We start from the raw sequence: 24,544 nt of genomic DNA, 5'->3' as shown, positions 1-24,544 counted from the left end.
CATCCCTTAAAGAGAAAATGATGATCATAAACCTAGAAATAATCCTCAAAAAATTAATGATTTCAATTACTTGTAAATTCACTTAAAATGTACTTCATTTTGATGAAATTAAACATCGAGACAATATCAAAGAGCTATACAGTATTTAAGTTTATGAGTTCTGTAACGATTTCAATTTATGTAACACTTTTCATTTTTCGAGAGTCAAACAGTTTAAGTTTGATCGGAAAATTTGCGCACAAAATCGTCTATATTTGTAAACTACGTAAAAAGTATTAATAAGTCACAATAATTAATAATTCAAAATATTTAAAAGATATATGAAAAACTTACCATAAAAAATATACTTATTTTAATCTCGAAATCCAAAAAAAGTCAAACAACAAAAATAGTATAGTATTGCAACTCGATTTACAATTAAATATTTAACAAAGATATCTAGAATGAAAGGTGTAAACCTAATCACAGTATATATTATTTTTTTAGACTTAAAATAATACTGAAATTAAATATCAAGTAAATACCAAATCTCACCTACAAAAGTTGAATTGACTATATATTATCTGTCCTTTATAATAAATATCCAACAACTTTGCAAGTGGAGCCAAAAACTTAAAAAAAAAAATGGCATCAAATTCTACAGAGCCTACAGCTTCAAAAATTGTTGCTAAGCTAAACTTGAAGGTACATCCAGAAGGGGGATTTTACTCAGAAACATTTAGAGATAACTCAGTTATTCTCTCCAGATCTCATCTTCCATCTACATGTAAGTTCTTTTTGTTTTGTATAAATTTAATTTACTTTTTGGATCTTTAATTTCTTAGATCCCTCATGAGATTTTTGGATCTTAGATCTGTTTTTCTTCCATATGTTTTTAGGATATTTACTTGGATATTGCTATATGAAGTGTGATGGATATGTGATTGGACTTTTAGGATCTCAAATTGCCCCAAAAATCAGATTTGGAAAGGCATAATACATAAATGTGTCGTTTAACTTAGGTTCAAATTATATTTATGTCCTTTAACTTTAACACAAATAGACACTTAAACTTGTATAAAGTTGAACATGTCCTACGTGTATTATGCCATGTAAAATTTATGTGTTTATTTATTTAAAAGTTGGATAATTGAAGAGTCTATTTGTGCATTATGAAAATTGTATGTCAAAGTTAAAATTTAAAGTCAAGTTTAGAGTCTAATATAAGTATTATGCCATTTGAAAATGGTAGTAACAAAAGAAATTTAATATGTAAAAATTAGGCATAATACATAAATATGCCCTTTAATTTAACCTCATTTTACATTTATGGCCTCTAATTTTAAGTGTGCACAAATCGACACTTAAATTTTTATAAAGTTGAACAAATAGACACACGAGTCCTACGTGTCACAATACACGTAGGACACAAATTTTCATGTAGGATGTCATGCAGGATGTTTGTGTCTATTTGTTCAATTTTATACAAGTTTAAGTGTCTACTTGTGCACACCTAAAGTTGAAGGGCATAAACATAAAATGAGATCAAGTTAAAGGGTATATTTATGTATTATGCCTAAAAATTAACATGCACTCTGATTTTGCAATTTTAGGCGTGTACAAGCAGACACATAAACTTGTGTAAAATTGAACAGTAGACACACGAGCATTCTGTGGCATAATATGCTTAGGACACTACATAGAATTGTTCGTTTTTATACAAGTTTAAGTGTATACCTGTGCACAATCAATGTTGAAGGGCATAAATGTGAAATGATGCTAAGTTAAAAGGGCATATTTATGTATTATGCCTATTTTAAATTTTGTAGAAAGATATTCGTGTTCGGTTGTTTGTATTATATATAAGGAATAACTAGTTACTACTTTTATTGATTTCTAGATCTTTATGACATTATGCGTACTTAGAAGTTTGTAATCACAAATATCTATTTATAAAAGAAACATGAAGATATGTAATTTATTTATGGGCCTAAGATATTTCGATATTCTGTTTCTTAATTTTACTATCTCATATGTATCACCAGCAACATTTGCAGTGGTGTAACCAGTATTTCATTAAGCAAATGAAAAGCATAAGGAGGTTCGCTATCTGCTATATATATCTACATAAACCGTATAACTTTCCGTGATCTGAACCCCTTGACCTCACCTGGTTCCGTCCTTGAGCATTTGCTTCACAAGATAGAGTATTATCAAATTAGTTAGTTGTTTTTTCCCTGATGTTTCGGGTTTCACCATTGCAGATAAGGTTGATCGACCTATCAGTACATGCATCTACTTCTTGCTACCTTCTGGAAGCGCGTCTCATCTTCACCGGATACCTTGTGCAGAAACATGGCATTTTTACATGGGAGAGCCAATCACTGTGAGATCATCTTTCCCGCAGTCTACTTTATGCACCAGATTAGGATTATCTCTGTGTTGTTCTGTATATTTATGTCATGCGTTGTGTGTTCAAGGCTTAATACGTATACAAACACTTAAACTTGGCCTCAGTTGGGAAGTAAACACTCCAACTTTGAGAGTGCACATCTACACGTACACCTCAGATTCGTCTCCATTGTGTCATTTGAGCCACTCCAACTTACGAAATGATCATCTAGACACCCTCCAATATTTATATCTCACGTCAACTTGGATGTTCCATAAGACACGGTTATGACGAGTTTGAGTGATTAGTTATAAGTTGAAACCAAATTGAGAAGTCTCTCTAAGTTGGAGTTCTAAATTGTTAGCCGAGCCCGAGGCGAAGTTTGGATATATGTTTATGTATTATGCCTTGTGTTTTGGTGTGAACTGAAAGGGATTTGACTGGAATGATTCACTCAAAAGTGTTAATAGAACTTGTAAGGACTATAAGGGTCGTCAAAATTCGTTGCCTAAATAGGAAAGAGACGGCCTTTCTGAAACAGACTAAAAAAGAAAGTAATACAGGCAAATTGATACATTGGATCTTCATAATCATCTTGTTCTTTACGATAATTGAACATTTGTTGTTCCCCGGTAAGAGTTATGAACTACTCATTCACCAATGTTTTCCTAGAAATGACAACAATGACAACACTTCTTGTGCTTTCAGGTGATGGAACTAAACGAAACTGATGGCAAGGTGAAGTTAACTTGCATTGGACCCGATCCCCTCGTAGATGATCAATTCGTGCAGTATACAGTACCTCCAAATGTATGGTTTGGTGCATTTCCCACGAAGGATTACAACATATCTTCCGATATGCAAGTAACAAAAGCACCTACAAGAGATGGTGAGAAACATTTCTCTCTAGTTGGATGCACTTGTGCTCCAGCATTCCAGTTTGAAGATTTTGAATTAGCAAAACGTTCTGATCTTGTCTCGCGTTTTCCTGCCCACGAATCCCTTGTCTCTTTGCTAGCCTTCCCTGATCTGTGAGAGATATGTACTCAATGGCGGATCTAGAGCATAATCTACGGGTTTTACAGAACCTAGTAGCTTTCTCGCGGACCTTGTAAAATATCTATATATATTTGATTCTTGTTTCCTGTTTCATCTTATTACTTGTGTGTTATTTGTTCAGAGTGGCAATAAAAGGCAATGAGTAAAGTTATTTTTGTGTAAGTTCAGAATGCTTTGTTTTGCTTTCACTTCCGTTTATTCTTTTTCGGAATATTGGTTTTCCCTGAGTCGAAGTATATCAGAAACAGTCTCTCTCTACCTATGAGGTAAGGTAAAGTTTGCGTACACTCAATCCTCTCCAGGCTCCACTCACAGGGTACGGTGTTGTATCTACGTTCAGAATGCTTTGTTTTGCTTTTACTTTCGTTTATACTTTTTTGGAATATTGATTTTCCCTGAGTTGAGTCGAGGGTTTGTCAGAAACAGTCACTTTGAGGTAAGGTAAAGTCTGCGTACACTCGATCTTCTCCAGACCTCACTTACATGGTACGATGTTGTATCTCTTTCGGCATAGTCCATCGTAATGTATATAGCTTATTTGTCGTAATCATCCATAAACTTTTAATATCGTTATTATTAAAAATATTTGTCATTTTAGATGTTCAAGACGATAATTATTGTTATTTTTTTCTCATTTCATTCTTGGTAGTGAATTGCTCATCAAGACTATAAACACTTTAATTATAACACATAAATAGAGTAAACATTTAATAAAGAATGATTATATCTTAGAAAATATTATCAATTTGATTTTTTTTAATATCAAGTTACTTATGATTTATATTTTAATACTGAGGCAGATTATATTATTTCTTAAAAACAATCATTAGTAATAAAATTTTAAAAAAATACTAGTCAAAGTCAATAAACTCCATTCTTCTTCTAGTGGAACCCTTTAGTTCTTCTGCATTCTTGTCTGCCTTTTGAACCTACAATGATATTAGTCCGAGGTGTTAAATAGATGAATTGAGTTAAATTTATACAGATTAAAATAAACGAGTCAATAAATTGTCTAAATTTAAATGAACTAGACATAATATATTTTCATGAGTTAATTAATTTTGCACTATCATTTAATTACCACAAGGCATATACACAAAAAAGCTATGAAACTTAGTTCATAAGAAACAAATAAAAAAAAATTATGTTCTAAAAGAATAGTAATTTGGAAATTGAGACTTTAATCTTTTCATTTTATTGTATATTGTTTTATCATCACAGAAATGTATAATAACATATGCTTAAAATCACAAGTTTCAAAATTCTTTCACTATAACAAAAACAATTTTTAGCGACATTAAATATTGACATTAATAAAAAGTGCTAACGTTTTTACTGGCATTAGTTAAGTGTCATTAGAACCAATGTCGCTAAAGACTTTAGGGACATATACAAAGAGTGACAATTGCCGCTAAAAGTACATGTTTAGCGACAATTAAGAATTAAATGCCTCTAATGATCATTTTTGTTGTAGTGTTTTGATCGTCAAACCTTTCTTTTCTTCAATTTAATGCCAAAGTCAAACACGACAAATAAAATGAAAAGGAGGAGATCATGTTTCATCTATTTCAGTTTATATGATATCATTTGAATTTCGATAAAAAAAAATAAATTTACAAAATAAAATTTATATATTTAAAAATTACGTAAAACATACCCTTTTGATTTCTATTTCTGAAACACATGTCATGTGTGGGGGGAGCTCCTCCTCGTCAGACTCCTACATATATAAAAGGCATAATACATAAATGTGCCCTTTAACTTGGCTTTAAATTACATTTATGCCCTTCAACTTTGAATGTGCACAAATAGACACTTAAACTTGTATAAAGTTGAACAAATAGACACATATGTCCTATATGTCATTTTTTGTCCTACGTGGTGTCCTACGTGTATTGTGCCATGTAAGGCTTATGTGTTTATTTATTTAAAAGTTGGATAGTTAAAGTGTCTTTTTATGCAGTGAAAGTTGGAGGTCAAAGTTAAAATTTGAAGTCAAGTTTAGGGTCTAATATATGTATTATGCCTATATAAAAAAGGGTGGTCGATCACCAAAAAAATAACATCCTACGTTAAATATAATTAATTCTGTTTTGCAGGTTTCGATAATAATGATAATTCCATATATTCATAATACCTATATGTAAACTTTGTTATAGCTAATATAATCTATACATCTTCCTTTAAATGATAAGATTAATTAAGTGGTGTAACAAAATAAGTTATCGCGATTTTTGAATACTTTAAGAATGACAAATGTTATATGTTTACGTAATCAACACAAGCTGATGACTCGTACTGTTAACCGTTATCTGAGATTTTATGTATTATTTTATACAAAATAAACGCGGAAACTTACGTACCCGTTGTCCAATGAGCATAACATTCTCCCCACGAACAATGTAGAGACCCAAAGATATGTCACAATAGAGATTTCCCACTATTACTCTTTCTTTAGTACCTTCCAATACTATATTTGCTATATTCAAACATTAAAAAGAAATATATCGTCAAGAAATATAGAATTTATCCGTTGCTAATTTATGTTTATTTTAACAAGTGACACGAAACATAAAGATGATACCGTTTTATTAATAAATATCAAAAAAATACTTACCATACTGATCGAAAGAACGTAAAGTTCCCAAGAGTTCTCTACCATCTCGCAGTAATATAATAATTTTTCCTATAAAAAAAAAATAATTCACTCTGTATAAAGTCCACGAAAAAATTACATAATTAGTATTCATGCACAATTTCAATCACGAATTAAAAATCTAGAATCGATTCACGATACATTGTATATACAATTTTAATTTGGCTTATGTATATGAATTATACTATTATATGTTAACAGTATATATAACTTAAACTCGCAATAATAAATATATAGAGGAGAAAAGAATAGAGGGAAAAGAGAATTAGGGTTCATACCATCAAGATAGCTTGCAAGGCTTGATGAGAACAAGTAGTCATTTGAATCTGACCAATTAGACATTTATTATGTCTTTTAACACATCTGTTTTCTTGTTCGTTAGCGCTATTTTTCTATTTACAAAAAATAAAATAAAAAAATAAATTTATATCAGACGATTTATATATAATGACAATTTTATTGATGCATTTCTCTTTGAAATGATGAAGAAGAAAGAGAGATTTATAGGATGGATAGAAATGGATTAATAAAGTAATATGGATAATGACTATACAATGCATATAATATAATACTTTCATACGTAGAGCCGGATTCAGAATTTAATTTTTAAAATTCTGATAGTAAATTGTAAGTTCAAATTTACTTCTTATTACTATTTTAATATGTTATTACATATAAAAATATATGTTTTATATTAAAAAAATATTGAATTCAGATAAATTTGATATCGAAATATTATTTTTTTTTTGGAAAAAAGACATTTACTTTTAGATGAGTTGTTTTTTTATAAGTGGTGTAAGTGTTTGGTGAACCTTTTTGGACGGTGGCTTTTGTAAGAAAAAAAAAGAAAAATACCATCTTTTTCTTCCAATTCCCAATTTCCCATGATTCTATCCATGACATTATTTTACCACTAAATCTTTATAGGATGCTACATACATTTTATATACTAGATAGAGCACTATTTTCTTTGCTATTTATGAATTTAAGTTTGTATATATATTTATATATAATAAATAATTCTTATATTAATAGCGTATATAGTTGATAAAGATGAGCCTTGAAGTAACAGACATTAAAGTTATCGTTGAATAGTAAAAATCAAGAGTTTAAGCTAGCTGTGAAATTAGCTATTGATGCTTATGGCAGAGTACATGCAACTTCTTTGTGGTGCCGCTCCTCGTCAAATTCTAAATGAATGCGGAATAATTAGTGCACTTCATAATAGCAATAGCATATTCAATGAGCTTCTACAAATGAGGTCTCGAGAGGATAGAATGCATATCAATATCTCGTAGAAAAGTATTTTCGAAATTTTTTTGGCTCTAGTACAATAAATTTCGATATAAAGAAGAATTAAGGAGGCAATATTTAAGATTTTTGTGGATCTCCATATTCATATACAGAAGTTTACCATCACAACAATGTATTCAGTATAATCTTATAAAGTATGATCTAAAAAAAATAAAGTATATCTGAACTCTAATAAAAAATTATTTTCGATAGACTCGAGCTAAAAACTAGTAAAAAAAAAAGTTCAGAGCTTGTAGTCATGCAATATTATTTAGTATAAATATGTTTTGAATGATATAATTTGAGAAAAGATTTATTTGCTTCCATCCCTTATCTGACATCTGTTGATGCTTTAATCCCATAAGCTTTTTGAGATTATTTGTCTTTTTATGCTTTTAAAATCTCAGTTTGCTAAAATTAATATAAATCAAAGCTCAGTGCTTTAATGATTAGTTGATTAAAAAAACCACCACAATAATAAAATCTATATACGTCTCAGATTTAAGCTATTGAATATGAAATTATTTTGTTAAATAATGATATAAATTCAAATTTAATCGAACTCGAAAAATTATGCCCCTTGCTTTGCTTTGTCTACACAATTCTTTTGTTGGTCCATAATTTGGAATAATTACTTTACATGACATCTACCTTACTTGCAACATAAAGTAGCAAGACTGAATTTTAGATAACAAATTGAAATAACAAAATAAATTATTTTATTAAAAAATGATATAAATTCAAATTTAATCGAATTCGAAAAATTATGCCCTTGCTTTGCTTTGTCTACACAATTCTTTTGTTGGTCCATAATTTGGAATAATTACTTTACATGACATCTACCTTACTTGCAACGTAAAGTAGCAAGACTGAATTTTGGATAACAAATTGAAATAACAAAATAAATTATTTTATCTGATAACTTATTTAGATGATTGGTGAATATAAAATATTAGTTGGATGGTAACTATCGATAAAATTCTCTCTCCATCATTAATCAAAAGTCTTCAATTTGCGTCAAGAATGAAATTATCTTTGATATTCAGAACTTTATTCCAAACGTAAAACTTTCCGACTCAAAACTAAATTAGTCAAACTTTCATATTTTTAGTAGGTGCTTACAAACCAAATCAGTCAAAAGCTATTTACTATTTACAAGTAAATTGGATATTCAGTGTTGACTAAGGAATGTTCTTCTCCCCAATAAAAAAACATTCAAAAACAATTGAATACAATTATTTACAAATTGATGATCAACTTCTTGGAAGAACTGAAAAAAATATGTATCTATTGAAAAATATTGTAAAAATAATTATACAAAAATATGGGGAGAGGATAAAAAAAAACCATGAATATGTTCACTATCAACTAACTGTATAATCTGTCATTAGTTGACACAAAATCATGGGGAGAAAGTTGAAGTTGTAGAAGTAGTAGTAATTTTCTTCTCATTGATTATCTCCACAACAGACTATTGTGGTCCGGTCCATTCTCCGAACCCCATGTATAGTGGGAGCTTAGTCCATCGAGCTGCCCTTTTTTTTTATTTTTCACAACAGCAGTATTGACAACAAGCGAAGCAACCTAAACATCCAAAGGCACCTAGACATTGTGTGAGTGCAATTGCACACTGATGATTCATATTCGAACACGCTGTAATGCAGCAACTGCAACAGCAGCATAGACCACACAACTTCCCAAAACAATTAGACGTTGCTTTTGCAATAATCTCTGCTTCGTCCTCTTTATCGATGGCTCCAGGAGGAATATTCTCAATTGTAGCAGTGAGATTACCAAAACCGAAGCCTAGGTATTGTAGTAATATTGTCTTCTGTATTAAGCGTTCTTCTATCTTCTCATCATCACAATGAACCTGATTCATTAAGCTTTGGTTACAGAAAGAAGACGAGTGTGATAGTGAAATGAATCATTTTACCATATGTTTTCTTATTAGTCTGATGTGAGGTTTCCTACGACACCCTAACTTAGGATAAGAGTCTTACATCGGCAAAACAGAGAGGACAACATCAGTAGTAGGCTGTTAAATTTCCCTTGCTGGATTTCAATTCCACAAATTAATACCAAGATATAGTTATTTGACTGGTTATCCAGATTGTCATTATCTCGGAAGTGAACTTCTAGAGATCATCATTACTCATTTAGCATGTAGACGAATGAGTTAATATAAAATGTGCTAACTGAGCAAGTTTAGCCATTTGTGAATTCCATCATTACCAAACTGTCTACTCAGAATATGATACAAAAGTTGAAGCTCTAAAAATTCCATCATACCTTCCTCTTTGTGGTTGACTTAATGATTTTCACTTTTTCCGTCTCCACCAATGCCATGCGTGTATACTCAGAGATGACTGCGTCTTGTATACTCATTTTTGCTATCTGCTAACAAAGTATAAGGGCTCAGTAACGGAAGACAAGGGCTAAGTTGATAAAACTACTTGAGAACAACATCAGGAATATAAAGGGTGAAGTCATATATAGGATCGGGATAAACCGTTCATGTTCAAACATAAAAAAGTAGGAAGTAGTAACCTTTTTTTCAAGATCCTTATTTTGTGTAAACCATGCCTGAGCTGTGAGTATTTCAATCTGCTGCTTCACCCTTGCCTGCATGTTCAAAATACATGAGATTAAATTAATATAAAAGAGGATCCTCTTAAACCAAGTTCACTAATATATGGGCGTTCAGCGGAAAGCCATAAGCTGTTCTCAGTAATTCGATCAAGAAAACAGACAGATAAACTGAGCAATTGTCCTCAATATGGTATGCACTAATAGATACAGAGAGTCCTTATTTAGTATTAGAATGAAATGGTTTGAAGAAAGTGACCCTTCGCTGATAAGTTTTATTAACTCCAGAAAGTTTAAATTGACAAAGAAGGAGCCCTACAAAGCAAAGCAATAAGAACATACTCTATAGTGGGATGTGGGGTCTGGGGAGCGTGGTGTATGGAGACCTTAAACCTACCTCGTGCAGGTAGAGAGACTGTGTCCGATAGACCCTCAGCTCAAGTATAGCATATCAAAGCACGTAAGAGAAGGGAATATAGTAATGAAGAAGCCATGATGAAAATATAAGAGAAATTAAAGGAAAGCAACCTCCTTCAACTTTTTATCTAATGTATGATACAATAACAATACATAGAAAGATAGTTATCATTATGATCAAATATCAGATATAAATAAATAGTCTAGATTGACAAGCGGTTCCAAAAGCCACAAAACATGCATTGTCTATTATTACTGAGTATGCTGCCTTACCTTGTCAAGAGGTATGGCTTTGGACTTGAAACCTTTCAGCTCCACCGAGAAATTACTAATGTCTGCTAATATTCCTTTAGCTTTTAGCATCTCAGGAAACACTCCTTGGTATCTACCTGATAAGACTACAGGTCCTTCAGATGAAAGGTCTGGAATTTGAGCAGGATACACCTATCACAAAATTTAACGGTTCTTTCTCAGGAAACATGTAGTTACATAGGTAAGACTGCATCAATTTAATTATAGCAGTCTTTTAAAACGACACTGAGAGCTCATAAAAATCATTACAATTCCATATTCATTTGATCATAGCCAGACACATCAGTAAGGAGAGTATATATTCATAAGCACACCTCTAATTCTTCAAGGCCATCAAGGTTCTCAAAGGCAATATTTGCAAGGATGATAGATGAAGCCCTGGAGAAAAGCCTCTCCAAACGAACTTGAAGTGATTCTGAAAAAGCACCAACACGGGAAATGGTTTCAGGTCACAACAGCTAAGAATTTGCAGCACAAAAGCAGGTAACCTAAATTTAAGCGTCTTTAGCAAAATAAGAACAAAAGCTGCTATAATCATCAGCCCTTGAAACAATATTTTTGGGACACACTTGAAAACTACATCTACATGTGCTTTATGATAACACATCATTGTCGTCGTGGTTAGCAGAGGAAAATGTGCTATTAGCCTATTATTCAACTTACGGACCTTGAGGTTCCAGAAATCTAAAATTGTTAAACGCCAACAAGTGCCATCCGTTGTTTGTAATAAGAAAATGCCTCATCTCTAAATTAGGAAGTCTTTGTCTGATCTTGGAAAAATTGTTGATACAAATTTGTCCATCGTTAAGGATCCGGTAGTAAGATCATAGTAAATGAATTTTTCCTTTCTCTTGAAAATAACGTAATTAATAAAAACAAGTAAAAATATCATGGTAAATGAAGAAATGGTCAAGAAGGTGGCGGCCATGGGTTTATGATAGGCTCACTACTCAATCATGTGACAAGCATTTTGGCAACAGTTCTTAAACAAAATACTTTGTACAAGCACAAAACTCACCAACATCAATAGCAGCATCATAATGACCTCGACTCATCGTTGCTAGTGTGCGCAGAAAATAATGGTTGCAGAATAATCCTGATAAAATTTCAAACTAGAATCAGATGTAGAAAAAGAAAAACCTATTGCACTATGGACAAATTACTTATTGCAGAGAGACGGAATCCAGGCTTAGAGATCCGAAACAGCATGCAACCATTAGGATTTAGGTGGCTATGAAGAGCATCAATTAAATGGTAATAAGCTAGTAATAGCCTCAAATGGTAACAGCCTGAAGACCTAAGTTTGTAAATACGTAGAACAGTAAAAAATCCAAATTACTGTTACATGGATATGGAATAGACTTGAGATAATGTCATTGAGTTTTTCTTTAAAAAAAAAAACAATGGAGATCATGCATCTCCGACACACAAGACTCCATTTGTTTCGAGGGTGGGAATACCTATGCCAAATGTGTACAGTCGTGGGCACATTTTTCTGTTTTTTGTGAGATGACTCTTCACGAATTCACAGATCTGTCTTTCATCTTCAACAGCTCCATCTGTGACCAGAAAAATGATAGGCATGGATTCTCCAGCATCAGACAACATGCCTATGGCCTGATAAAGGAAAAGGCATGCTGTCAGATTTGTTACAAAAAGAAAAATTAGATATATAACTTAAGATGTACTTTCTTGATGCAAGTAAAAGTTGGACATATCAATCAATTAATTACAACTGAAAAACATATGAGAAGATAAGATGACCTGTTTCATTGGATTCAAGATATTTGTACTGCCACCAACAATAAAGTTCATGTCAATCCACTGAATTGCATTGTCAATAGCCTCCTTGGTTGCTACCTCCAGCGATGATGAAAATCGGTACTCTTCATTGTTGAAAGCTATTATATTAAACAAATCTTGGGAATCAAGTTTTGATAATGCTCCAGAGAGTGCTTGTTTGATACCATCGATTGGTTTTCCCTTCATGCTCCCACTTATATCAACAACAAATATCACTTCCTTTCTGAATACCTATCACAAAATTCAAAGGAAATGAAAATATCTAAAGCTTCCTATTTCAAGAGAGCAACAACATTCCCACATTGCTAACCAATTAAGAAAAAAGAAAAAGAGGAACCTTAAGAAGCAATGAAGGAAAGTAAATCATAATATTCATTGAATGTAAGCATCCAAGGGTGTGGCCTAGTGGTTAATGAAGTGGATTGAGGTCTCCAGTCTAAATCCCAGCAGAATCAAAACACTAGGTAATTTCCTCTCATCTGTTCTAACCCTAGGTAGATAGAGTTACCAGGTACCAGTTGTTGTTGCTGGTAGGATGTAACGACCTGTTTAGTCGTTTTGAGCAGCAGATTTTATTTCTGGAAAAACTGTGTGAGTCGACGGAACCCACGACGGACCGTCATGGGCACGACGGGCCGTCGAGGGTGTCTCGTTCCAAAAGACTTAGACTTCTGAAAATTGGGTACTGAGATCGACTCTCTGAACTTGGCGACGGACCTGCAGGACGAACCGTCGTGGGCACGACGGACCGTCGCAGGTGTCTCGTTCCAGAACACTTAGACTTCTGAAATTTGGGTACTGAAATCGACTCTCTGAACTTGGCGACGAAGTGCAGGACGGACCGTCGTAGGCACGACGGGCCGTCACAGACTCCTTAAACAAATTGAGTCCATGACGAACCTGCAGGACGGACCGTCGCAGGCACGACGGGCCGTCACAGGCTGCGTAATCCCAGGCTGGGTCGGATTTCTGTTAGTAATTTAAGGGGCGTTTTGGACTATTCCTGCTTTAATTATAAAGTTAGTGGGTTAATGTTAATAAGTCTAATTACTTGGGGGTTAAAAGAGGTAACCTTGAGTTAATTAGTGGGATATTATTGCCATCTTTATACTTAATTATATGCTAATTAGGGTAAAAGAAAGAGGGTTTGAATAAGAAAAAGAAAAAGAACAGAAAGAGAGGGAGAACGAGTAGAGAGAGAGAGAAACGAAGAGGACAACAAGACTTTGGGGAATTTGCTTGCTTGATCACGAATCTTCGGTGGAGGTAGGTTATGGTTTATGCTATTCGTAGTAAACTCTTAATAGCGAATGATATGTATTGGGTAGTATTATAAACCCTTCTATATGCTTAATTGTGTGCATGCATGATGTGATTTTGTATATAATTGTGATAAAATAAGCATGATGAAGCTATTGAATCCCAAATCTTGAAAAACCCTAATCTACTTTGTTAATGAGATTGATGATGCCTTGGTATAAAAGAAGGCTTGATGAACTAAAGTAATGGGGTTGATGATGCCTTGGTATAAAGAAGGATTGATGAATTAATAGAATGAAATTAGGGGAGCGGGTGTCACGAACCGACACGTAGAATTAGGGGACCGGGTGTCACGAACCGACACGTAGAATTAGGGGATCGGGTGTCACGAACCGACACGTAGAATTAGGGGATCGGGTGTCACGAACCGACACGTAGAATTAGGGGATCGGGTGTCACGAACCGACACGTAGAATTAGGGGATCGGGTGTCACGAACCGACACGTAGAATTAGGGGATCGGGTGTCACGAACCGACACGTAGAATTAGGGGATCGGGTGTCACGAACCGACACGTAGAATTAGGGGACCGGGTGTCACGAACCGACACGTAGAATTAGGGGATCGGGTGTCACGAACCGACACGTAGAATTAGGGGGACCGGGTGTCACGAACCGACACGTAGAATTAGGGGATCGGGTGTCACGAACCGACACGTAGAATTAGGGGACCGGGTGTCACGAACCGACACGTAGAATTAGGGGATCGGGTGTCACGAACCGACACGTAGAATTAGGGGGACCGGGTGTCACGAACCGACACGTAGAATTAGGGGATCGGGTGTCACGAACCGACACGTAGAATTAGGGGATCGGGTGTCACGAACCGACACGTAGAATTAAGGGGACCGGGTGTCACGAACCGACACGTAGAATTAGGGGATCGGAGTGTCACGTACCGACACATAGTAGTAGGGGAGCGGAGTGTCACGTACCGACACAAGAGGAATAAAGATAAAGAATCTTGAAAGATGTTAATATACTCAATCTAATGAACCTAATTCCCAAAAGAGTATGGTATTGAGGCTTGAGTCCTCATGTGTGAACTTGGCGGTGTTTATTAATGATTATAGAACTTGTTGTTGCTACACGTTGAGTATTGTAGTTGATTTATGATATTATCTGATATATACTGTTTTCTATTTTGAGTTGGCCGATGATATCTACTCAGTACCCGTGTTTTGTACTGACCCCTACTTGTATTTGTTTTCTTTGTTATTTGTGGAGTGCAGCAAACGTACCGTCGTCTTCAACTCAACCGCAACTCTAGCCAGTCTTCATTACACCGGATTTCAGGGTGAGCTAATGCTTCTAGCTTGGACTGGATCTTCTTCCTCATGTCTTGATGCCTTGAAGTTCCGGCATGGACTAGCTTTTGTTTATTTTAGCTTCTTAGAATACTCTTAGTTTAGTAATTTGATCATAGATGTTCTTGTGGTGATGACTTCCAGATTTTGGGGAATAATAGATGTTGAATTTTAGAAGTTATTGAATTGTCTTTTTATTAATGAGTTTAAGTCTTCCGCATCGTATTTTGTTCATTATGGTTAAAATGTTAAGGTTTAGATTGGTTGGTTCGCTCACACAGGAGGGTAAGTGTGGGTGCCAGTCGCGGCCCGGTTTTGGGTCGTGACATAGGAGGTGGCAGATATCCCGTGGAATTAGTCGAGGTGCTATTCCAACTTTGCAAGTAATTAAGTTTTTGGATTTATGCACAAGAAGACACTGAAAAAAAGAAGTACCAACCTTTCTACAGTCCAAGGCACCTGGAAAAAGATAGCAGCTGAACATCTTTCTCTGATCAGAATCATGTAGTTGGGGAGATTGCAGAAGTACACTGCCGTGGTAGTTGGGACTCGAGATCTAAAACAACAGTGATGACAGATGAGAGAATTCCTCAGTACCCAAACTTTAGAAAAGTCTTTATATCATTTTAATGTTGCTAAAATGAAATTGCAAAATACATGTATATTATAAACAACAGATTTTGACTTATTAACATAGTCTACACATAATTTAATTTTTTTATTCCAGGAACCCGAAACAATTCATGGAGGCGTACCTTGTAAGTAATTACAACATCACTACTTGACCAGTTAAAGACGTCTGCTTCATAGAACCAGCCCAACTTTTCACCTTCGTCTTCTAGTTCCTAAAAGACCATTATCGATACCAATGTCATATTACTTCATCAAACACAAATTACAAATCAGTCGAATGCATAACAAGTTTCACCTTAAGAGGGTGACTGATAGCCTTACACGAAACCTCAGCTTGCGGACCACAGTTAACATTAAACTGTATCTTTTCTTTCTTAGATATCTTCTTTCCAACTGGAGTCACGTACACCGGGAAACTATAGGGGATGCTCAAGGTAAATTGGCCATCGCGATACAATAACTTCTGAGACCATCTAATAGTGACTGAGATATATGTTCCCCCATCAATCTGAAAAGGTAATTCCATTAGTAAAATGAACAATCATGGACAAAGTTCGAAAGCAAATTATATTGCAGACAGTTACCTCTGGTATTGTAAGGGTAAAAATATGTGGCTTCAGAAAGCACCCATCTTCAAGTTTGACCGACTTCTTATTTTCTTTTTCATCATCCTCGGCAACTAGTTTTGTGCTGTATGATTTCCTGGGTAACTGAATCTCGACACCTAGAATTGAACCCTGTTAGCCAAATAATGCATCACTTGAGAACAAACAATCAGCAATGTTTCACTTCTGTGAAACAGGAGAATTGCAAGGATTATAAAAGAATAAGAAAGATTCAACAATACAACACTTCCCAAAACCATAAGAAAAATTCAACAATACAACACTTCCCAAAAAAACTACCTTATGTGGTAATTTGAAGCTTCTAATAAGTCACAACTAGTAATTAGACAAAAAAGATTGTTTCCTACCAAAAGTTATACCAGAACACCCAATACAGACATGGAGTGGAAAACAACAGAAAAGGTAATCTCTTTGCATTTACTAAAATGGATAACTTCATTATTATAAAGACATGACACATGGACCTTACTCAGCCTCAAAAGTTAGCTCAAGAGGAGAGTATAGTTCAAGTCCATATAAGCAAACCACCCGTCTAATCCCCAACTAACTTGAGACGCTAACCCACTCTAACAATTATGATTACTCTCTCTACCTATAGAGAACAACACTTAACATGTATTAAATCATTGAAAAAAGAGTGAACTTTTTTTATGGGTAAATTAGAAGAATCACGTCTTCAATAAATTATGATGAGTTTTCAAGTTGTCCCTCAAAATAATTCAAAATAAAGGGACAGCCGGGTGCATTAAGCTCCCGCTTTGTGCACAGTATCCTGCATTTCTGCACGAGGCTATTTCGACAGCTTGAACCGTGACCTCAAAAATCAAAATAAATGAGATAAATCTTAAATTCCCATCATTACCTGCTCGCCCATCGGAACAGCAATGCGACAATCACAGCTCCGGCTACTCATAACACAATGCAGACGCCACGAACCCGTAACAGTGATAAACGCCGTATCGAAATAACAATCCGCCGCAATCGAAACACCGTTCATCTGTAACGGAATCAAAGCAGGAGGATCACACCTTCCATGCACATGAGGTTGATAACTCGGAATATCCGGGTTATCAACAAACGCAGGATTCTCAATCACAGCATACATCATAGGCGAAGTCGGAAAATACGATTCCGCCGTTTTCTCCATCGCCGTCATCTGCTTCGGCGGCGCAACCGCACGATCCTTCCCAAAATATATCCGTTTTGATAACCTCAACCCGTCTTCCACCGATTTCACAAATTCCTCCTGATCCGCCATATTCAAATCAAAATGTACGTAAATCCGTACAATAATAAATGAAAAAAATAAAAAAAAATATTTATATATATATATAATGGAGAAGAAGAGGATTTTCCGAAATGTTGATTTCGTTTCTTCCTCTTCTTCTCGGAGCAAACTTTTCCGATCGCCGGCCGACGTTAATGGTGTGATATTGTTATCATATAAACTTTGTTACCGGAGAAAGTATCGGAAGTGAACACGTTTTTGCCACGGTTTGCAAGTTTGCTAGCAATGGCTGCCATACAAATTTCTCACTTAAAGTTTGAAATTTTTGACTCAAAAAAAAAAATTAGAGGACACTATTACATAAAAGTTAATAAAGTTGAACGAGTAAACAAATCGTGATATACCGTAAAATCTTATGCTATTTGTCACGTAAGATATATGCATCTTACATGATTTGCTACGTAGGACACGATGTGTATGCTTGAAATGAGACGAGTTAAATGATATGTTTGTGTGTTACATTTTGTTTAGATGGTTTAGTTTGCTATTTTATTATCGACATAATACATGTATTGGATCATAAAATTGATTTCAAATTTTAATTTAAGCATTTTAGTTATCCAACTTTTAAATAAATAAACACATGAGTCCTACATGACACAATAAACGTAGCACAAAAAATGACATGTAGGACATGTATGTCTATTTGTACAAGTTTAAGTGTCTACTTATGCATATCCAAAGTTGAAGGGCATATATGTGATTCGAGGCCAAGTTAAAGGGCATATTTATGTATTATGTCTTTATTATTTTATCTTTGTTTAATATTCAATTTGTTTTTTTTTTTGAATTGCTTTCATGTATTTGTACTTGAATTGGGGTTTGTCGAAAATGGTATTTCTCTGACTCTATCTTTTAAAGTTGAGGTTAAGATTTGTGTATATCCAACTCTTTGAAAATGTATGTACTATTTAAATATATTATTGTTACTCTAATTTACTCTATACATCTTAATTTGGGACTTAAACGAGTTTTCTTTGAGTCATAATGACTTTATGGGAATTCTTTCTTCTGATTATAAATGTTTTTAATCGTGAATATCGATGAGAATAAATTATTTGTGACGTATGCAAGAATTATATTAAAGAATAACTATTTATTATTAATAAATTATTTTAAAACTGTGTGTATCTAAAAATTGCACTTATTTAAAGATGAAACATAAAGTTATTGTTCATTTGTAAGATTGCATAAGAGCAAAAAGGTTAAATAAATTTTGTGAGATTCTGATGTTTTATGAAAAAAAATTAAATTGCATGTCCAAATAAAATTTTAGCTTCAAAGCAAGTTCAAATGACCCTTTAGTTTTTATATCTAAAAAATGAATTAGAATGGAAAATGTAGTAAAAAAGACTTGCATTTGGCTTAATGCTATTTTTATCTTGTAATTTCAATTTCATACATAGCTATACTTTTTGAAAATTATTCAGGCGCGCATCGAGTAAATTCACTCTGTGAGTAAACTTCACTATGCTTTAGGTGCGAACTGAGTAAATATCACTACTCTTCAGGTGCGAACTGAGTAAATTCCACTACTCTTCAGGTGCGCTCTGAGTAAATTTCGCTACTCTTCAAGTGCGCACCGAGTAAACCTGCTTTGCTCTGATGTAATAATGTCATACATGCCTATTACATTAATCACATAGTACTGGAAATTTTTAGAAAAAAGTTCATCTGTGAAATATACTTCAATAAGAAAATGGAAACATATAAAAATAGCCATAAATAACCTTGAATAGTTTTCTCATATTTCTAAAAGAGTACAAACTCATGTGGAATATATAGTATACAGATCAATGGTGGAGCTCTCTTCCAATCCTAAAACAAAAAAAAAAAACTACTCTTCTTAGCATATGGAAAAGCAGCAGCTGTAGTTCTCTGTATAATGTGTAAGTCATATAGTATCTCCATGGATCAAAGATTTCGCGATAATACTCATATAGTATTTGTGCATCATTTGGCAACTCGTGTACCTTTGATGGTAGATGGAGAAGAAGTTTCAAGTTTCAACTACCAGTCGTTTGCGAGTTAAGGTATATCAAATTTGAGCAAAAAGAATTTCATTCCATGTATCTGGAACACCTGGTAAGCACCAATGTAGGCAATCCTGGACACCTGGTGTTGCTTTGATGCTGTATCGAGATATATGACCTTCATCTCTCAGCTGGGATAAAGCAGTGATGTCCAAAAGCTTAACGTCTGTTCCTCTAACAGCACGTGCTGCATCATAGTCACTTGATTCGTCTTGTAAAACCTCCTTCCCTTCGGAGAGTGGTGTAGTGTTGTCACATGTACCTCCTGTGTTCCAATCTCCGTTAAAGAAATGTCTGGGGGATATAGTCCGATAGAATGCTTTTACATGAGGGTATTTTGGCAGCTGTGAGTTCACCCAATTGACAATACTGTGGATTGTGAAATTCTTGGCACCACCGATAGTCACAATCTTCCGGTTTGTATTAGGGACACCACCTACATACATGACCCATCGATTGGCCTTAAGCTTTCCTCTATTCCAATGGTGTCCTGTGTTTAGGACAAGGACATCGAACCTTGGAAGGAAATGACTCAAAAATGCTGGAGGACGGTCCAGGTGCATGGCGTAATCAGTAGCAGGATCAGATGGATTTATAGGTGTCAAGTCACAGAGACTAGCAGACCAATAATAAAGAATAGTTGTTTTGGTGTCTGGAAATCGAAAAGCCCATCCATCAGGTCGCCCAGAACCACGAGATTGCACTAGACCATATTCATGCCCCACATCAAGAACATTAGGTCTATCTTTTCCACCACTAATCATACACATAAGTGACTGAAATTGCTGTCTACCAAGCGAATCCCCGATAAACGCCAGAGTTTTGTTTTGCATCCTGGATGCACCATCAAATTTAGTGAATCTCTTACATGTAGAATAATCAAATCCAAATAATTTCACCTCAAGGAAGAGATATAGCAATGCTAAGTAATAAGAAATAACCTTCCGGAATTGTGAAAACATTTTTCATGACGACAAGCCACAAGACACGAAAAATAGCTCTACAGAAACAGATTATACATTTCAGGTTTAACATCTTAATATTTTGATAAAGCCAAACTTCGTCATATTAGCCTTTGATAAATAACCAACGGAGTGAAGGTAGACACTACTTGAGTTGTGCTAGAAACAAATAAAGAAAAGGTTTTCATAAAGTTAATAAAGAACTTTTTGTTTCTTTTGTAGACCACATCTCAAACTTGAATTCAAGGATCAGAAATAAAGACTTCATAAGAAAAATAACGCTACCTTTTCAGAAATTTAACACCAGTAAAATCTTCCATCTCACAATTTTTGGGTCGCCAACGTAACTTTTCGTATTCAAAATCTGTACGTTGTGTCAAGCGACAAGCCCACATAGATGACAACCATTGCTTACAGCCAAATCCAGAATATAAAGGTCGGCTATCATCTATGACCCATCTGCCTTTAGCAAAGTTGCAATCTGAAAACAAGGCTTATCATATTATAGAAGACCCAAAGAAGGGATATCTCAAGAACTGGTAGACAAATTCTGAGTTAAACAATATCAACGATTACATGGTCGGAGAAAATGACAAAGCAAATCAGTGATTAGATAAATAAGGATAAAAAAGGAAAGATAGGCCACCTTGTCTTTCCGGGGTGGCTGTAAAATTGTCACTATGTTCACCCCCAGAACTCACAGCAGTGGAAACGTCAATTTCCTGCTCTATTAAACCAGTTTTTTTGTCTGAAACATCTTTTGAATCTCCTTTTTCAGTGATATTCGGAGCAATACCTGCACTGCCGAAAAAAACTATTAAATATCAAATTGTAGAGAGTAGAGTCGGTTAACTTTAGTAGAAGCTCAGAATAAAATGAAAGAGTACATTCACTTAAGCACGTCAAGACGACCCTGTGAATGTAATATATTACAATGCAATATGCCATTTTCATGAGTTAAATGATGCCTCTAAATCATCAAGGCTTAGATACTTTGAGATGAGAAAATTATGATGTCCTGAAACAACACCTACCTCCTATTTCTTCATGAGTAATCAACTCTTCAGTCACCTTAATCACCGGTGAAGAGTTTGCATAAGTAGGATATTTTTCAGATTCAAAGTTAACACAGTCTTCTGATTGCTCCGATCCGCTTCCTTCTCCCAAAGCTTCTTCATCTTTCACTCTAAGATCTGCCAGAGAAGAGCATATAATAAGTAACTCAACAGGATCCTGCAACATCTCCACCTGGGAGTTGAGTCCTAAACTCCTAATTCAGAATAGTTCCTTTATTACTTAAAATTAGTTGCAGAAATACACAAACTTGACCATTCTCAAAAAAGATAAATAGTTGAGAACAAAAAGTTACTGCTTAGCAAAATGCATCTAGATCAACAAAGTCAGCAATATGTCCACCATAAAGTAAGATCACAGCGGTAATCATCCAGCCAAACCATTTGACAAAAGATATCTAAAATTACATAAAAAGAGGGGGGCGTTTTCACTTCAAAGAATGCTACTAACAATTTAGACAAGCTTTCTTCATAAGATATCCTCACAATAAAAGTTGGTTGCTACAACTACACTGGTGTTTTATGCAACTTAGACCCATAAATGCATCTCAACTAAAGAAAGACCTATTGCACTCAAATGATATATAAAATGGTTGAATCATTAATGAGGGACTTCTTCATTTTGCGTGAAAATGTTCTAAACCCAAACAACAAAGAGCTCCAGTGTAAAATACTACCATAATCTTTAAATTTGATGAAAGATATTAACTAACCCGTAAAGCAAAAATGAAAAGACAGCAATGGTACGTCAGAGGGTTTATGCAAACCTGGAGAAAGCTGCAAGACATGATTCTGAGGTAGTACTGAAGAAGAAAGAAGTAGGCTCTTCACATATGCCAAAAGAAGAACAGAAGCACACACGAATCCGATCAGGATGAGAGAGATCTGTGACACCTTCAAACCTCCCTTCATCCTTGAAGCTTAGGGATGTTTGGACTTGAACTCATTCCACCACGATGGACATTAGTTTTGCTTCAGAGTAACATCTGTCAATAAGTGAAAGGAAAATGATTGAGGCAAAAATAAGAGTGCTATTTCTGGTGCAAAAAAGGTGCAAAGATTCACAGGCACAAATCTTGATACGGATCACAAACCAGACACTTATAGAAAGCAGAAAGCCACCTTCGACAGATTATAATGGACAACAATACTTTATAAAATACTACAAGCGCTCAAATTAGGAAGTAGGCATCTTTTAAGAAGCGGCATCAAATAGTACTCCTGTTCTATCAAAAATAGCTGTCTTCCATAAGCTTCCTTCTCTAGATGTGAGAGCATAAGATGCTGATCAAATTATACAATTTTAATCAATTGAGTCCAAGCAAAACAAAGAATCATCCAATACTTAAAAGTCCATCCCTATTAACAGACCCTTTTTCATTCCTCCACTTTATCTTATGAAAAAACAACATCCTGCCTTCACCCGTTATCCCAATCAATATATTTCTGTACGCAGTCCAACCCCAACTCTAAAGAGTTCACGGTTCAGTAATGTCCTGCAATACCATGGACTGATAACAAAAATGCATTGCATCTTCCTTCTGGCCACCTTCAACTAAAGATTGGGCCAAATTTTATCTTTGAAGCAGATCCATCCTGCTCGCTATTATTTTCTACCTGGCGAACTAATCCTAATAATTAAAGTAACATTAATACTTCTGCAAACTATGTTGCTTGGACTCTCCAAATTCTTGTCGCACCCGTATCGGATTCTCCAAAATGCACTACTTTTGGAGTATCCAACACACACATCAACTTAGACTGCAATACAAAGATAGCAGCTTTACCAACATGAAGGAATTATAATAATAATTAAATATAGAGAAGCACCAGCCGCAAGACGGATGAAGAGCTTAAATTTGAAAACCCAGTACCCAAAATATTTAATTTACCACAAAATCCAGTTACAAAATCAAAATTCAGAGCACAAATATACAACAATTGGATCTAATAAATACTAGTAAAAACCAAAGATAGTAGCTTTACGAAGTCTAGGAATAGGTGGTTCCTACGCAGCCTCACCATTACCTTATGCAGGTAAAGAGGAGGTTTCCAATAAACACTCAGCTCAACTAAATCATATCCAAAAAACAAGTATGTCGAACAAATACAATAGCGAAGAAGCCCTGCTGAAAACAATTAAGAAATGAACAAGTAGCAACAACAAAATGTAACACTAAAATCAAACAAAATCTTGAAATACCCAGTATCTGGAATATGTCAAATCCAACAAAATCAGAAACAAAAAACAATAATTCACAGCAGAAATACATACAACAACACACCCAGTATAGTCTCACAAGTGAGGTCCGAAAAGAGTAGAGTATACGCAGACTTTACCACCTTACCCCTACTGCCTGCAGTAGATTTGTTGTTTCCGATAAACCCTCGACTCAAGAGAAACCAGTAACCCCAATTCAGTAACGCACAAAATCTTTATCAAGATTGGATCTTTAAGACATTTAAAGGTACCAAAAACAATCTGAATCAAATCAATACTAAAATATCCCAGTATCTAGATATACCAATGTCACAAAACACCAAAAAGATAGAGAGTAATGCTGTATTGAATCTGATTTATATACACGAAATGCATACCTAAAAAATTGGATGAATTTGAACCTGGAAAACGTAGGATTGATGCTGTAGAAATGATTTATGAAGGTAATCAACAGATTAAATTGTGTAAGAATGATGAATTTGAGTTGAAAAACATCAGAAGTTACGAATCAATTCAAGAAAATAGAGAAAAAATGGCTAGATGAGGTGCATGAAGATTGAAGTGTTAGAGAAGAAGAGGACGG

At 34.6% G+C, this 24,544-nt stretch overlaps 4 protein-coding genes across 6 annotated transcripts; 1 reads left to right on the top strand and 3 right to left on the bottom strand.

Moving 5' to 3' along the window:
- The first annotated feature begins 575 nt into the window (after positions 1-575).
- On the top strand, positions 576-3,592 carry LOC107005306. Its single transcript, XM_015203866.2, has 3 exons — positions 576-766; positions 2,244-2,365; positions 3,080-3,592. The coding sequence occupies exons 1-3, from the start codon at positions 625-627 to the stop codon at positions 3,404-3,406; spliced, it is 591 nt and encodes a 196-aa protein (XP_015059352.1). The 5' UTR covers positions 576-624; the 3' UTR covers positions 3,407-3,592.
- A 594-nt stretch (positions 3,593-4,186) lies between these two features.
- LOC107006864 (sm-like protein LSM1B) lies at positions 4,187-6,573 on the bottom strand. Its single transcript, XM_015205383.2, has 5 exons — positions 6,365-6,573; positions 6,048-6,116; positions 5,794-5,909; positions 5,088-5,150; positions 4,187-4,359 (listed from the first exon to the last, which is right to left on the bottom strand). The coding sequence occupies exons 1-5, from the start codon at positions 6,426-6,428 to the stop codon at positions 4,282-4,284; spliced, it is 390 nt and encodes a 129-aa protein (XP_015060869.1). The 5' UTR covers positions 6,429-6,573; the 3' UTR covers positions 4,187-4,281.
- Positions 6,574-8,466: 1,893 nt separating this feature from the next.
- Positions 8,467-18,026, bottom strand: LOC107005781. The gene is made up of 13 exons (XM_015204438.2): positions 17,247-18,026; positions 16,343-16,495; positions 16,054-16,266; positions 15,881-15,970; positions 15,565-15,681; positions 12,462-12,731; positions 12,158-12,314; positions 11,716-11,793; positions 11,012-11,112; positions 10,659-10,829; positions 9,930-10,004; positions 9,672-9,776; positions 8,467-9,252 (listed from the first exon to the last, which is right to left on the bottom strand). Exons 1-13 carry the CDS (start codon positions 17,640-17,642, stop codon positions 8,923-8,925), a joined length of 2,256 nt encoding a protein of 751 aa, XP_015059924.1. The 5' UTR covers positions 17,643-18,026; the 3' UTR covers positions 8,467-8,922.
- A 1,348-nt stretch (positions 18,027-19,374) lies between these two features.
- Positions 19,375-24,538, bottom strand: LOC107005303 (protein trichome birefringence-like 16). 3 transcript variants are annotated; one of them, XM_015203863.2, is made up of 7 exons: positions 24,339-24,538; positions 23,246-23,501; positions 22,508-22,726; positions 21,702-21,860; positions 21,314-21,463; positions 20,953-21,148; positions 19,711-20,539 (listed from the first exon to the last, which is right to left on the bottom strand). In XM_015203863.2, the coding sequence occupies exons 3-7, from the start codon at positions 22,650-22,652 to the stop codon at positions 19,711-19,713; spliced, it is 1,479 nt and encodes a 492-aa protein (XP_015059349.1). In that variant the 5' UTR covers positions 22,653-22,726; positions 23,246-23,501; positions 24,339-24,538. The 3 variants fall into 3 exon arrangements, with proteins under 3 accessions (XP_015059348.1, XP_015059349.1, XP_027769542.1); XM_015203862.2 differs by lacking the exon at positions 23,246-23,501 and having other exon boundaries at positions 19,375-20,539; XM_027913741.1 differs by lacking the exon at positions 23,246-23,501 and having other exon boundaries at positions 22,508-22,728; positions 24,342-24,538.
- Between the last annotated feature and the right edge of the window lie 6 nt (positions 24,539-24,544).

Source organism: Solanum pennellii, chromosome 12 (genome assembly GCF_001406875.1).
Source record: "Solanum pennellii chromosome 12, SPENNV200".
NCBI lineage: Eukaryota > Viridiplantae > Streptophyta > Magnoliopsida > Solanales > Solanaceae > Solanum > Solanum pennellii.
The sequence above is the reverse complement of the archived record's forward strand: the minus strand, read 5'-3'. Positions and strand labels throughout refer to the sequence as shown.